Source organism: Anomaloglossus baeobatrachus, chromosome 5 (assembly GCF_048569485.1).
Source record: "Anomaloglossus baeobatrachus isolate aAnoBae1 chromosome 5, aAnoBae1.hap1, whole genome shotgun sequence".
NCBI classification, from domain to species: Eukaryota; Metazoa; Chordata; class Amphibia; order Anura; family Aromobatidae; genus Anomaloglossus; species Anomaloglossus baeobatrachus.
Genome location: NC_134357.1, coordinates 403,241,887 through 403,256,609, shown reverse-complemented (window position 1 = coordinate 403,256,609; position 14,723 = coordinate 403,241,887). Strand labels below are relative to the sequence as shown.

Sequence of the window (14,723 nt, the reverse complement as noted above, 5' to 3'; positions counted from 1 at the left end):
CAGAGAGTTTACAGTAGGTGGACTCTAGGCCACACCCAGGGACGGATGCGCCTCAAGAGCCTATAACCTTGCATTATAGGGGGTGATTACTTAGAAACAATACAATGTACACAGAAGCAGTACATATAATGGACAGTGAACTAAGCTTAAAATAGGAATCTGTACAGCATGATAAACCTCCCCCTTATCCCACCATCACAAACATCCATATGCACTGCTTTCCCTGCCAACCGTTGGCCAGGCATCTGTGATTGGTTGCAATCCAGCCCCCCCAGCCTGTGTGACAGCATCTGCCTGCAACTATCACAGGCGCTACCCATGGGTCAGTATTGTGTTATAAAACTAAATAAAACAATTGACGTATCGTCCCCCAATATTATGATAGCCAGCACAGATAAAGCCCAAGGCTATAGGCTGCAGCCTCCAGCCCAGCATCCTGCACTTATCTTGGCTGTGTATCAAAATAAGAGGAACTTCAAGCTGCTTTTTTTTAAAAAAAAAAATGTAAATAAATAACTTTAAAAAAAGTCATGATAAAGCCCGCCAGCTGGGGGATGGTATTTTCAGACTGGGGAGGCCTATAGTTATTAGGCCTCATCCCAGCCTAAAAATACCAACCTACAGCCACCCGAGATTGCCGCATCCATTAGATGTGACAAGCCCGCTGCTTTACCCGGCTCTTCCCGATTGCCCTGACATGACACTATCTCGGATACATTCACTATATGCCAATAGATTCTTATTGTTGTTCTATCACAACTGAATACAATTTGGAATTTATACAACATAATATATTTTTTAATAGTAAATTTGAATTACGCCATGTGACGCATGATCTTTCTAATGAGTTTAAATTACCTTTTTTCAGCTAACAACCACATTTACTCAAGATAAAGAAACTAAAAGCCACGAAGTAAAGCATCTTTCAGTTGCTATCTCAACACCTGCAGAAGATGAACTTAAAAGTGATAAAATCTTCAACATGATATCCGCCATAATTCCAAACCTTACTTTGATTGATCTTGACAAAACATCAAATGCCAGGAGGAGCAGAGCCTCCATAGTCCATCCCAAGCAGAAATACTGTGTCGGAGACATCTTAATTGTCCAAATTGACATATTTAACAATTTAGGCAACAGAAAAACTTATGGAGGAGACTTCATGAAAGTAAGGATCTCCACACCTAATTTCAAAGCAGCGGCATCTGGAAAAGTTGTAGATTTCAATAATGGAACTTATCATGTCTATTTCACCTTGTTTTGGGAGGGGAGAGTTTATATTTCTATTACACTCTACCACCCAAGTGAAGCAGTTGCAGCTCTATGGAAGGCAAGGAACAAGGACTATGGTCTTGTGTACTTCATAGGAACCTTTGTGAATGGAAGTCAACAAGTCAAAAGTGAATGTGGATTCCAGCTGGACTCTGATAAAAACATTTGTGAATATCGAAACAAAGAAGACCATGAAATATTTTACTGCTACAAACCAGATTCACTGAGCTGTGGTTCACTAGTCTTCCTCCAATCCTTCAATAGGAATCTCTCATTCCTAAATCCACTTGAAAACATCCTATTTAAAAGGTATGGTTATAAAATGTTTTTTCTTAATTTTTATTTTAATCTATTTAAAGTAAAGCTGGTCCCATCTGCATTAGTTCATAGTTTACTGAAGATGGAGATTTCTGCATCATTGGAGAAGAATGGTCATCTGTTTCTAGCGAGAGGATCCAGATGGTTCTCCTAAGCACATTGTTAGACTAAAGCGGGCTTTACACGCTACGACATCGCTCAAGTGATCTCGATGGGGTCACGGATTTTGTGACGCACATCCAGTCGCTTTAGCAATGCCATTGCGTGTGACACCTATGAGCAATTTTTCATCATCGCAAAAACGTGCAAAATCGCTCATCGGTGACATGGGGGTCCATTCTCAAATATCGTTACTGCAGCAGTAACGAAGTTGTTCCTCGTTCCTGTGGCAGCACACATCGCTCCGTGTGACACCGCAGGAACGAGGAACCGCACCTTACCTGCGTCCCGGCCACGATGCAGAAGGAAGTAGGTGGGCGAGATGTTACGTCCCGCTCATCTCCGCCCCTCCGCTTCTATTGGGCGGCGGTTCAGTGACGCTGCTGTGATGTCGCTGTGATGCTGAACGAACCGCCCCCCTTAGAAAGGAGGCGGTTCGCCGGTCACAACGACGTCGCAGGGAAGGTAAGTCCGTGTGACGGGTCCGGGCGATGTTGTGCGACATGGGCAGCGATTTACCTGTGTCGCACAACCGATGGGGGCGGGTACGCACACTGGCGATATCGGTACCAATATCGCAGTGTGTAAAGCGGCCTTTACAGGCTGTTTGGTGAACTTGGGAAAAGCAGGGATGCCAACCTTAGGCTACTTTCACGTATCAGGCATCTAGCACAATCCGGCAAAACAATGGATAAAACGTATCCAGTTCCGGATCCGTTTTATTCCCCATAGACTTGTATTAGCGCTGGATTGTGCTGGACGGCCTTGTGTTGCATGCGGCGTCCGCCAGATCCGACGCCGTAAAGGACGCAGCATGCAGCGTTTTTTGGCTGCCGTGAAAAAACAGACCACGCCGAATCTGACGCCATACGGCATGTTGTATAATGGAAGCCTATGGGCGCCGGATTCGACGTCATCCAGCATATGCCGGAAACCAATGATGGATGCAGTTTTTGTTTTTGGGCATGCCCAGAAGTTGTGTAAATGGTCTCTCTCTCTCTGTCGATGTGTCGAAGGATCCGACGGTCTCTCTCTCTCTGTCAGTCGGTCTCTCTCTGTTGGTCGGTCTCCCCTTCCCTCCTGTATACTCACCGATCATAGGTGCAGCGCTGCAAAGCTATCACACTGCTCTGGCGGCTTCTCCTGCTTTCAAAAATGCCGGCCACTCATTATTCCATCTCGTATTCACTGCTTCCCCCGCCCACCGGCGCCTATGATTGGTTGCAGTCAGATGAGTCCCCACACTGAGTGACAGCTGTCTCACTGCAATTAATCACAGCCGCGGGTGGGCGGGTCTATATAGTGCAGTAAAATAAATAAATAATTTTAAAAAAACGACGTGCGGTCCCCCCAATTTTGATATAGCCAAGGTAAAGCCACACAGCTCAAAGCTGGTATTCTCAGGATGGGGAGCCCCATGTTATGGGGAGCCCCCAGCCTAAAAATATCAGCCAGCAGCCGCCCAGAATTGCCGCATCCATTAGATGCGACTGTCCCGGGATTCTACCCGGCTCATCCCGAATTGCCCTGGTGCGGTTGCAATCGGGGTAATAAGGAGTTAATGGCAGCCTATAGCTGCCACCATGTCCTAGGTTAATTATGGCAGGCGTCTATGAGACCCCCCCCCCATGATTCATCTATAGTGAAAGTAAATAAACACAAACACCAAAAAATCCTTTATTTGAAATAAAAGACAAAAAACACCCTCTTTCACCACTTTATTAATCCCCAAATACCAACCCATATCTGGCGTAATCCACATGAGGTCCCACGACGCTTTCAGCTCTGCTACATCGGAAGCTGACAGGAGCGGCCGTAGAACACCGCCTCTCATTGTGAGCTCCACACAGCAACTGAAGTGAGTCACGCTGGCAGCGGTGACGTCACTCAGGTAGTGCCGGTGTGTACGGTGATGATGGGTGCGGTAGTGCCTGAGTGTGTGCGGTGCTGATGGGTGCGGTAGTGCCTGCGTGTGTACAGTGATGACTGGGGCAGTAGTGCTGGTGTGTGCAATGATGATGAGGCAGTAGTGCCGGTGTGTGCGATGCTGATGGGGGCGGTAGTGCTGGTGTGTTCGGTGATGATGGAGGCGGTAGTGCCAGTGTGTGCGGTGATGATGGAAGCGGTAGTGCCGGGGTGTATGCGGTGATGATGGGGGTGGTAGTGCCGGTGTGTGCAGTGATGATGGGGGCGGTAGTGCCGGTGTGTACGGTGATGATGGGAGCAGTAGTGCCGGTGTGTGCGGTGATGATGGGGGCAGTAGTGCCGGTGTGTACAGTGATGATGGGGGCCGTAGTGCCGGTGTGTGCGGTGATGATGGGTACGGTAGTGCCTGCGTGTGTGCAGTGATGATTGGGGCGGTAGTGCCGGTGTGTGTGAGGATGATGGGGATGGTAGTTCTGATGTGTGCGGTGATGATGGGAGCAGCAGTGCCTGCGTGTGTGCGGTGATGATGGGGGTAGTAGTGCCGGTGTGTTCAGTGATAATGGGGGCGGTAGTGCTGGTGTGTGCGGTGATGATGGAGGCGGTAGTGCCGGTGTGTGCGGTCATGATGGGGGCGGTAGTGCCGGGGTGTGTGCAGTGATGATGGGGGTGGTAGTGCCGGTGTGTGCGGTGATGATGTGGGCAGTAGTGCCTGTGTGTGCAGTTTTGATTGGGGTGGTAGTGCCGCTGTGTGTGGTGATGATAGGGCTGATAGTGCCTGTGTGTGTGCGGTGATGATGGGTGCGGTAGTGCCTGCGTGTGTGCGGTGATGATGTGGGCAGTAGTGCCGGTGTGTGCAGTGATGATGGGGGCGTTAGTGCCGGTGTGTGTGGTGAAGATGGAGGCGGTAGTGCCGGTGTGTGTGGTGATGATGGAGGCGGTAGTGCAGGGGTGTGTGCAGTGATGATGGGGTCGGTAGTGCTGGTGTGTGTGGTGATGATGGGGGCGGTAGTGCCTGTGTGTGCGCGGTGATGATGGGTGCGGTAGTGCCTGAGTGTGTGCGGTGATGATGGGTGCGGTAGTGCCTGCGTGTGTACAGTGATGACTGGGGCAGTAGTGCCGGTGTGTGCAGTGATGATGGGGGCAGTAGTGCCGGTGTGTGCGATGATGATGGGGGCGGTAGTGCTGGTGTGTTCGGTGATAATGGAGGCGGTAGTGCCGGTGTGTGCGGTGATGATGGAAGCGGTAGTGCCGGGGTGTGTGCGGTGATGATGGGGGTGGTAGTGCCGGTGTGTGCAGTGATGATGGGGGCGGTAGTGCCGGTGTGTGCGGTGATGATGGGAGCAGTAGTGCCGGTTTGTACAGTGATGATGGGGGCCGTAGTGCCGGTGTGTGCGGTGATGATGGGTACGGTAGTGCCTGCGTGTGTGCAGTGATGATTGGGGTGGTAGTGCCGGTGTGTGTGAGGATGATGGGGTGGTAGTTCTGGTGTGTGTGGTGATGATGGGAGCAGTAGTGCCTGCGTGTGTGCGGTGATGATGGGGGTAGTAGTGCCAGTGTGTGCAGTGATAATGGGGGCGGTAGTGCTGGTGTGTGCGGTGATGATGGAGGTGGTAGTGCCGGTGTGTGCGGTCATGATGGGGGCGGTAGTGTGGGGGTGTGTGCAGTGATGATGGGGGTGGTAGTGCCGGTGTGTGCGGTGATGATGTGGGCGGTAGTGCCTGTGTGTGCAGTTTTGATTGGGGTGGTAGTGCCGCTGTGTGTGGTGATGATAGGGGCGATAGTGCCTGTGTGTGTGCGGTGATGATGGGAGCGGTAGTGCCTGCGTGTGTGCGGTGATGATGGGGGCAGTAGTGCCGGTGTGTGCAGTGATGATGGGGGCATTAGTGCCGGTGTGTGTGGTGAAGATGGAGGCGGTAGTGCCGGTGTGTGTGGTGATGATGGGGGCGGTAGTGCAGGGGTGTGTGCAGTGATGATGGGGGCGGTAGTGCCTGTGTGTGCGCGGTGATGATGGGGGTGGTAGTGCCTGTGTTTGCGGTTATGATGGGGGCAGTAGTGCCTGCGTGTGTGCGGTGATGATGGGGAAGAAGTGCCTGCGTGTGTGCGGTGATAGGGGCAGTAGTGCCTGCGTGTGTGCGGTGATGATGAGGGCAGTAGTGCCTGTGTGTGTGGTAATGATGGGGGCGGTAGTGCCGGTGTTTGCGGTGATGATGGGTATTATACTGCCTGCGTGTGTGCGGTGATGATAAGGGCGGTAGTGCCGATGTGTGCGGTGATGATGGGGGTGTAGTTCTGGTGTGTGCGGTAATGATGGGGTCGGTAGTGTCGGTGTGTGTGCGGTGATGATGGGGGCGGTAGTACCTGTGTGTGTGCGGTAATGATGGGGGCGGTAGTGTCGGTGTGTGTGCGGTGATGATGGGGGCGGTAGTACCTGTGTGTGCGCGGTGATGATGGGGGCAGTAGTGCCTGCGTGTGTCTTTGATGATTGGGGCGGTAGTACCTGTTTGTGCGGTAATGATTGGGGCGGTAGTGCCGGTGTATGCGCCGTGATGATGGGCGGTAGTGCCTGTGTATGTGGTGATGATGGGGCCGGTAATGCCTGTGTGTGTGCGGTGGTGGTGTGGGTGGCAGTGCTGGTGTGTGCAGTAATGATGGGAGTGGTAGTGCCGTTGTTTGTGATGATGATGGGGGAAGTAGTGCCGGTGTGTGCGGTAATGATGGGGCAGTAGTACCAGTGTGTGCGGTGATGATGAGGTCTCGCTCTCTCTCTTGGCATGAAAAAAAAATAAACTAATCCGTTTTTCGCTAGATCCGTTGCATCAGTTTTTCCATAATCTGCGACTGATCCGTTTCATCAGGCACAAACCAGAATGTGCCTGATGGCAAAAAACGAATGTGTGAAAGTAGCCTTATGTAACGGAGCAATTTGGTAGCAGGTGATCCAATCCATACTCAACAGTTAATTGCAATGACACACAGCCCGGACCTGCCTCTAACAACCGCAGGTGAAGCAGAGCTCTATCAGTGACTGTTAACCTATCAAACGCTGCTGTCAAAGTTTGACAGTGGTATTAACAGCCTTCCAGCATTGAGATGCATCACTCTATGCTCCCATTGGTGCCCCTATTGTACGATGACAGGGTGCTGATGGGTAGCTATGACTGAATGGAGTTTGTTGAGGACCTCTGTGTCTGTCATCACGGAGCTCTTTTGAAACCCTGCCTGTGACCAGACTTCAAAGGAGACCATGATTTGTACTGTATGCAGCAACACTGTGATATTGTTGCGTATAATACAAGCGATCAGATAAACACAGGATAAGTCCCTTAAGAGGATAAATAAATACAGTAAAAAGTAAAATAAATTTTAAAAAATATGATTTTGTTTGTAAAAGAAACTAAACATTCAAATCACACCCTTCCCCTCCCCCATTAAAAAGAAAGATATAAAAAATACACATATGTGGTATCACCACATACATAAACGTCCGATCCCTGAAAATGTAAAAAATAATTAAAATGATCATTAAATGCCATTAACAGAAAAAATGGTAACACCAAAATTGTTTGGGGGTATTTTGTGATTAAAACATAATATTTCATAAGTAAATGGTGTCAGTAAATTTCTCATCTTGATCTGCAAAACTTTCTCAGCTCTATCAACCAAAAATTGAAATAATTTTATTAGGCTTAAGCCTGCTTTACACAAGTCGATCTATTGTGCGATAACACGATCGATCGTACCCGCCCCCGTCGTTTTTGCGTCACGGGCAAATCGCTGCCTGTGGCGCACAAACTCGTTTAACCCCCGTCACACTCACTTACCTTTCAGACGACCTCGCTGTGGGCGAAAAACGTCCACTTCCTGAAGTGGGAGGGACGTTCGACGTCACAGCGACGTCACACAGCGGCCGGCCAATAAAAGGGGAGGGGTGGAAATGAGCGGGATGTAAACATCACGCCCACCTCCTTCCTTCCATTTAGCCGGCGGGTGCTGTGGGATGCAGGTACGCTGTGTTCATCGTTCCTGTGGTGTCACACGGAGCAAAGTGTGATGCCACGGAAACAATGAACAACCTGCACGCATGAAAATAAACGATATTATGAAAGTTAACGACGAGTACACGACTCATGATTTGTGAGCGATACTGCGTCGCTCGGAGATGTCACATGAGACGACGTTGTGCGCTATGCCGAATGTGCATGACGAAAACCGTGACCCCGACGACATATCGCACGATATATCGTCTCGTGTAAAGCCCGCGTTAGTGTTCGCTCACATTTGTGCATATAAAATTCCTCAGATTCTCATCCATAATACTTGGGGAGTGTCATGCGTATGTCATGTGAGTGCTCAGGATGTTCTGAGATAGAAGTGGCCACTGAGCTTAGAGTGTCATCAACAGGCTGTAACAGAGATACAGAGAGACACACATTCAACACCAATACCATAACTAGTATGGAAGGCTACATGCAAAGTCAATAGAACCACCAATAAACAACCAGCAAGCCAGATTCCAAAAATACCAATAATTCTTTATTAACAGTTTAAAATTTACAATTCATAAAACCCGAATGGACCACCCCAAATGACGGATGGTATTAATATGGGGAACCAGCACATATGACAATGAATTACCAGCTTATAACCTTAAATATATGATTATATCAGGTCTAAACCAACCTGTGCGTGGCAAAGGAATCATCACTACCTGTTGCTACCTGGACAAGGCACGCTTGTTGCGAAATACGCGTCAGTGTGAGGGGACGCCACACTGTTCTCGGCATTGGACTTGCTGCCTGTTGTTAATATTGCCCGTGATTTAAAGAACTATCTTTTTATTTATTTCTCACACATGTGAATACTTGGTATTTGTTATATATAATTTAACAACAGGTAGTGATGATTCCTTTTCCACACATACATTTAAGGTTATAAGCTGGTAATTCATTGTCATAGGTGCTTGTGTACCACCCTGCGCTCGACTGCAGCCGAGCCACTCGGATCCGGGCTCGTTGTTGGGTGGCTCGAGCGCCTCCGGATCCGGGGTCACTTCGCTCTGAAAGGGGATACTGGCACTTTTGGTGGGAGGTTAGGTAGGTGCACGGCCAGAGCCGCGCTTAAGTTCGTGACGCCACCCACGGGACGGGGTGAAGGTAGACATCACTGCTGCAGTTACAGGGCACCCGGGGGAGATGGTTATGCAGCAGATGTTAACCCCTCCATGGGCAGGGATGATGGCCCCGGGACCCATTGGGTGTAGTAGCTGGGCGGTGAGCGGCTGGATGGCACTGTTGTACTAACTGTTATTGACACACACAAGTCTCTTGTAAACAAAGTTGATGGTGGTCGGTGCCCGCAGCCAGCTGCATCTCATCCCCCACCCGGTTCGGTGGTCTTGGCCTTTCTCCTGCACCGTGTAGTGTATTTGGGCTGCCTGCGCTTCAGCGACGGGAGTCCGCTCCTCAGCCATCTGTATGTCGGGAGAGCCCTTTTGCCTTCAGACTCTGGCCCGTGGGATCTCTCTGCCTGTGCGGTGGCTGTCTATCCCCCTCATTGGGCTGTTGTCTTCAGTCGGGACTTGGGTGAGAAAAGACCTATAGTCCAGAATGCAATCAGTTAATTAACTCAGTCCAGTGGCTTCTGGACCTCGTTTCAGGGTCTGAGTACCCCCCTGTGTGCTCCAGTTTCCGGGTCGGTTCCCCAAGTCGGTACCGGCGGGCCACTACCCTGTCCCGGTCCACCACGGCTCCACCGAGCCATCTTCCTGGCTCCTGCAGGCTAAAGCCACTGTCTGCCTCCTAGCCAAAGGTGCCCGGGCTCCAACCCCGGCACCTGTCCGACTGTCACAGGCCTGTCCTACAGGCCTGACCTACTCCACTGCTCAACACTAAAACTCAACTCACTACTGGTTTCCTGCCTCAGGCCCTCGGAACTCCTCGGTGGGCGTGGTCAACCACCTGGCTCCGCCCCCCTGGTGTGTCCATCAAGCACTGAGAGAGGTGACTAGGTTTTTTATGGATGGCTGATGTTACCTTTTTGGGGGACAGGTGTAATGCGGGTGTCTATCTGTGACTACCTGGTTAGTGCAGGGTGTCACACTGGTTCCCCATATCAATATCATCCGAAAATTGGGGTGGTCCATTCGGGTTTTATGAATTGTAAATTTTAATCTGTTAATAAAGAATTATTGGTATTTTTGGAATCTGGCTTGCTGGTTGTTTATTGGTGGTTCTAGGGAATTCAGATAGACTAGAGGAGTCACAAAAAGGCATAGAAGTTGATGTCCTTTTGCCTCTTCTCACACTTATGACTTCATTGTGAACAATGTCCTTTGGAACCGGATGTTGAATGTTACAAAATTCCATGCATATTTAAGGTAGGTTAAAGGCACCCAAGTGTAACATCAGACCAATCGAAATCATTTACATCAGTATGGTCTGCTTGCTAGATGACCTAAAAAGATACTTGACCACGTATTTGTGGAGCCCAGGTGTAGCGGTCCATCACCTTCAGGGACTCCACATGGAGGGACAGTCTGGTCACAGGTAGGTTGTCTTCTTTGGATTCGTGACGCCACTCTCGGTATTGCAGTCAGGGTGACCGCCACTGCAGATTAGGGGACGCCTGGGGCTTATGTTGAATGCAGCTAGATGTGGCGGCCTCCCGAGAGTGAGGCTAGCCCCAGGGCCCAGTTTGGATGTGTGAAACCACAGGTCACAGAATGACTCACACACACAACCAGAATGTCTTTCAGGGTTTCTACTCACGTCAGGTGGCAGGGTGAGTAACCCGGGCGTAGCTGTGATGCACCAGTAGGGAACCAGGCTCCTTCAGGCTGACTTGTGAGGGTGGCTACTGACTCACCTTCCTAGCCCTTGTGTTTTTGGGGTGACCCCGACTTGAAGTCCTGCTGGGATCACCCAAGGAAGTTGCTGCTGTCTGTTCTCCCCTTCTTCGGCCCGTCTGCTTGTAGCCTGGACAAGGTCACTCCGGCTGCTTGCCTCTTGTGAGCTATGGGCCCTCTCGTTGCTACGTGGCTCCGGACTCTGTGGTGTTATGGTGGAGGGTATGAAGTACCCCCACCTGCAGGTTGAGCAGGCCAACTGAATGGGCCCCTGCTCTGGGAACTTGTAACCCGTGCGGGCCTGGTACCTCCCTGGCAGTCTTTTCGTATTCAGCCACCCCTTTGCACTCTAGCCTCGGGTGGTTTTCAGGCGGCACTACCAGGTGACCGTTCTCCTCTGTCAGTAACCACTGCACGTGCGTTGTCAGGATTGTGACATCCTCCAGGGTCTGCTTCTTGCGACTGCTCTCCCTGAGCTGCACTAACTGACTGGCTCACTACTCCCTTGTTACGGGGGCTGTCTGATTATAAAAACCAAAGGGATATCAGACAGTCAGGGTCCACCGTGCAAAGTCTCTGCTGCAGACTATTGCAGAGGATAAGGGGTATCTTGTACTACGGAAGCAGTACTGACACTGATACGTTTCAGTGACACTAGAGCCAATCACGACGTGTACTGTTAAAGTCACAGCGACTACCGTATTTAGCATTAACGTAAAAGGGATAGGTTAATGAGTGAGGAAGAGTATATAAGTGTGCCACTGTAAATAGTGTAGCACAAGTGCAGAGTGCAATACCTCTGTTAAACTCACAGAGGCATATAGTTAGGAAATAAAGCAATTCCTCCCTTACTCGGAGGGTGTGTGGTATTGTCTCTGTTAATGATCACAGAGAGAAAAGCAGTGAGTGTGAAATGGCACCTACCTAGGTCCGTTCCTCTAGCGGTGCCAGGAGACGGACAGCAGCATAAGCCGCACAAAGCTCCTACCTGCGTTCGATCCACTAGTGTGCGAGGATACGAACCACTAGATATGGCACCTGCCCAGGTCCGCTCCACTAGTGGTGCAAAAGAAACGGACAGCAGCACAAGCCGCACAAAGCTCCTACCTATGTTCGCTCCCCTAGTGTGCGAGGATACGAACAACTGCCAGACGCAGTATAAGGAACGTTACCCTAGTGTCAGCGTTCCGGGATTTCCAGTTTTCTTCTGAAGGATCTTGCCCTTTGTTAACATGGAGTTTTCTGTTCTGTTGCCCTACTTCCTGTTCATCTGTTTAAAAGCCCGCCCCTAAGCTTTGTCTAGTTGCCTGAGTATACTGCTTCCTGTGTACTCCTGCCCTGCTGCTCTCATCTCCTGATTGCTGTTTGGATCCTGTTGAAACACCCGACACCAGCTCTGGACGTCACCTCTCATCCAACTGTGCTCGGACTCTGTCTGTCGTCTCTGGTCGGCACTTCTGCCCGGTCCCTTCCGTTTCATATCCACCCTAGGACTCACATCACGTACGGACATTTTTTGGACTATACCTGTTGCCCTCTCGTGTCCCAGCTGCTGCGCATTTAAGCCTTCTGGGGTGATTGCCAGACAGCTCCTGTATAGGGGTTCGCTCCTGGTGGTCTCACTGGGGGAGTCCGGTGTGCGGTCTCGGGAATTCCCCTTTGCTCTGAACCCGGCAGGTATTTACTGTGTTTATGTTCTACTGTCTATATTCTGTTCTGTGTACATATTGTGGTTACATATTATAAAACGTCTTTGCACCAAGAACCCGTCTCTGGTTGTCATTGCCCTAACGCAATCGAAATCCTCAGTACATACAATAGTATTACATTATACTCAGGCCCATAAGAGGATTTCGCTGGGGCAATGACGGAGACACGAGTAGATCAGCTTTTCTCCATGATTAACTCCTTGCAACAGGAGATGGAGGCGGTGCAAACTAAGCTTAGAGATGTGGAGGTACAGCTGGGCCATGATCACCAGGTACTGGGTCCGGCTATTCAGGATTTGCAATCCAGAATGAAGGCTCAGGAAGCCACCCCCGCTACATCCGTATCAGCTGCCGGTATGCCTAGGTTACCTCCATTTCGTTTCAGTGGTGATCGAAGTCAGTTCCGTGGGTTTGTTAACCAGTGTATACTGTTTTTTGATGTACATGCTGATTATTACCGGTCTGACCGGTCAAAAGTGTTATGTATAATCATGTTGTTAACCTCACGAGCACTGGCTTGGGCTAATCCTATGATTGAGAATTGTGATATCCGTTTAAATAACCTGGATGACTTTTTAACAGCAATGGCGCAAATGTTTGATGATCCTAATCGCCGTGCTACCGCTGAATCGGCTCTGCTTTCCTTACGTCAGGGAAAGCAGTCTGTCGTCGAATACGCCACTGAGTTCAAAAGGTTAGTGGTAGACACCGACTGGGGAAACAATGCGCTATTGTCAGTTTTCAGAAAGGGTCTGTCCGGTACCATCAAGGACGAGTTAGCTCGTGCCGAATCTGCACAGGATTTTGAACTGTTTCTCCAACACTGTGCGTATCGATACCCGCTTGACGGAACGCAGACAGGAAAAATAGGCAGCTGTAAACCGGGTAACCAACTTTGCGTTTCCTTCTAGAGAACCCGCTCACAAGACGCCACGGGAGGCCGAGGATGTTCCTATGCAAGTGGACTCTCTACAAAGGCGAGAGACCAACAAATGTCGTGAACATCGGCTCCGTGAACGTTTGTGTTTCTATTGTGGTCAATCGGACCATTTTCTGATTGACTGTCCGAATAAGGTACTGTCAGCAATGGCAGAGTGTGACAACATGGACGCAGAGTCCGATATCTCTGAGGCAAGTTTACACCTGGATGCGGTATTTCCCTCGACATTGATGTCAACTTCACCTAAGGACCCAGAAGGGAAATACACCCATTGCTCGCTTCCCATTCAGATACGGTGGGAGGGACAGTTAATTCCTACATCTGCTATGATAGACTCTGGGGCAGGTGGAAATTTCATGGACTCTTCTTTTGCCAGGAAACACGGTATCCAGACTCAACAAAGATCCTCACCGGTTACCATGGAGACAGTAGACGGTTCTCCATTAGTTTCCGGACCAGTTGATCGGGAGACAGTACCCCTTGAATGTGTGATGAAACCAGGTCAGCAGGAAACCCTTGTTTTCATGTTGATTTCTTCTCCCCATTTTCCGATAATTTTAGGAATTCCTTGGCTGCGGTCTACAAATCCAGTCATCGATTGGGAGACTAAAGAAATATCCTTCCCACCCCAGATTGGTCCGACCATTAGTCCCACTGTACTGGTTCCAGTAACACCGAATGCGGAGGGCACTGTACAGCTACCTGTTCTACCTCCGGTTTATAATGACTTCGCTGATATATGCGACAAAAAAAAGCAGATCGGCTTCCCCCGCATAGACCGTATGATTGTCCCATAGACTTAGGCGGGCTTTGCACGCTGCGACATCGGTAACAATGTGTTACCGATGCTGCAGTGATAGTCCCGCCCCCGTCGCACGTGCAATATCTAGTGAAAGCTGCCGTAGCGATTATTATCGCTACGGCAGTTTCACACGCACATACCTGCTGTGCGACGTCCCTCTGGCCGGCGACCCGCCTCCTTCCTAAGGGGGCGGGTCGTGCGGCGTCACAGCGACGTCACACGGCAGGCGGCCAGTTGAAGTGGAGGGGCGGAGATGAGCAGGATGTAAACATCCCGCCCACCTCCGTCCTTCTCATTGCAGCCGGCGGCAGGTAAGGAGAAGTTCCTCGCTCCTGCGGCTTCATACACAGCGATGTGCGCTGCCGCAGGAGCGAGGAACAACATCACACCTGTCGCTGCACCGGCATTATGGAAATGTCGGAGGCTGCAGCGATGATAACGACGCTTTTTCACTCGTTCATCGTATCATCTAGGATTTACACACTACGACATCGCAAGTGACGCCGGATGTGCGTCACTTTCGATTTGACCCCACCGACATCACACCTGCGATGTCGTAGTGTGCAAAGCCGCCCTTACTCCCAGGGGCAGAGATCCCGTTTGATCATGTCTACCCGTTGGTGGCACCTGAGTTACAAGCACTAAAAGATTATATCGATGAAAACCTAGCCAAGGGATTTATTCGACCTTCTACCTCACCAGCAGGTGCACCCATCTTTTTCGTGAAAAAGAAAGAGGGGACTCTGAGATTTT

At 50.2% G+C, this 14,723-nt stretch overlaps 1 protein-coding gene across 1 annotated transcript in view; it reads left to right on the top strand.

Moving 5' to 3' along the window:
* The first annotated feature begins 917 nt into the window (after positions 1 to 917).
* The window catches only part of LOC142311635 (NXPE family member 2-like), a 110,579-nt gene continuing 96,773 nt past the window's right edge, over positions 918 to 14,723 (top strand). Inside the window, exon 1 of the mRNA XM_075350201.1 lies at positions 918 to 1,581. Coding sequence (XP_075206316.1) covers positions 983 to 1,581 — 599 coding nt within the window. The 5' untranslated portion in view covers positions 918 to 982. The remainder of the gene's footprint in view (positions 1,582 to 14,723) is intronic.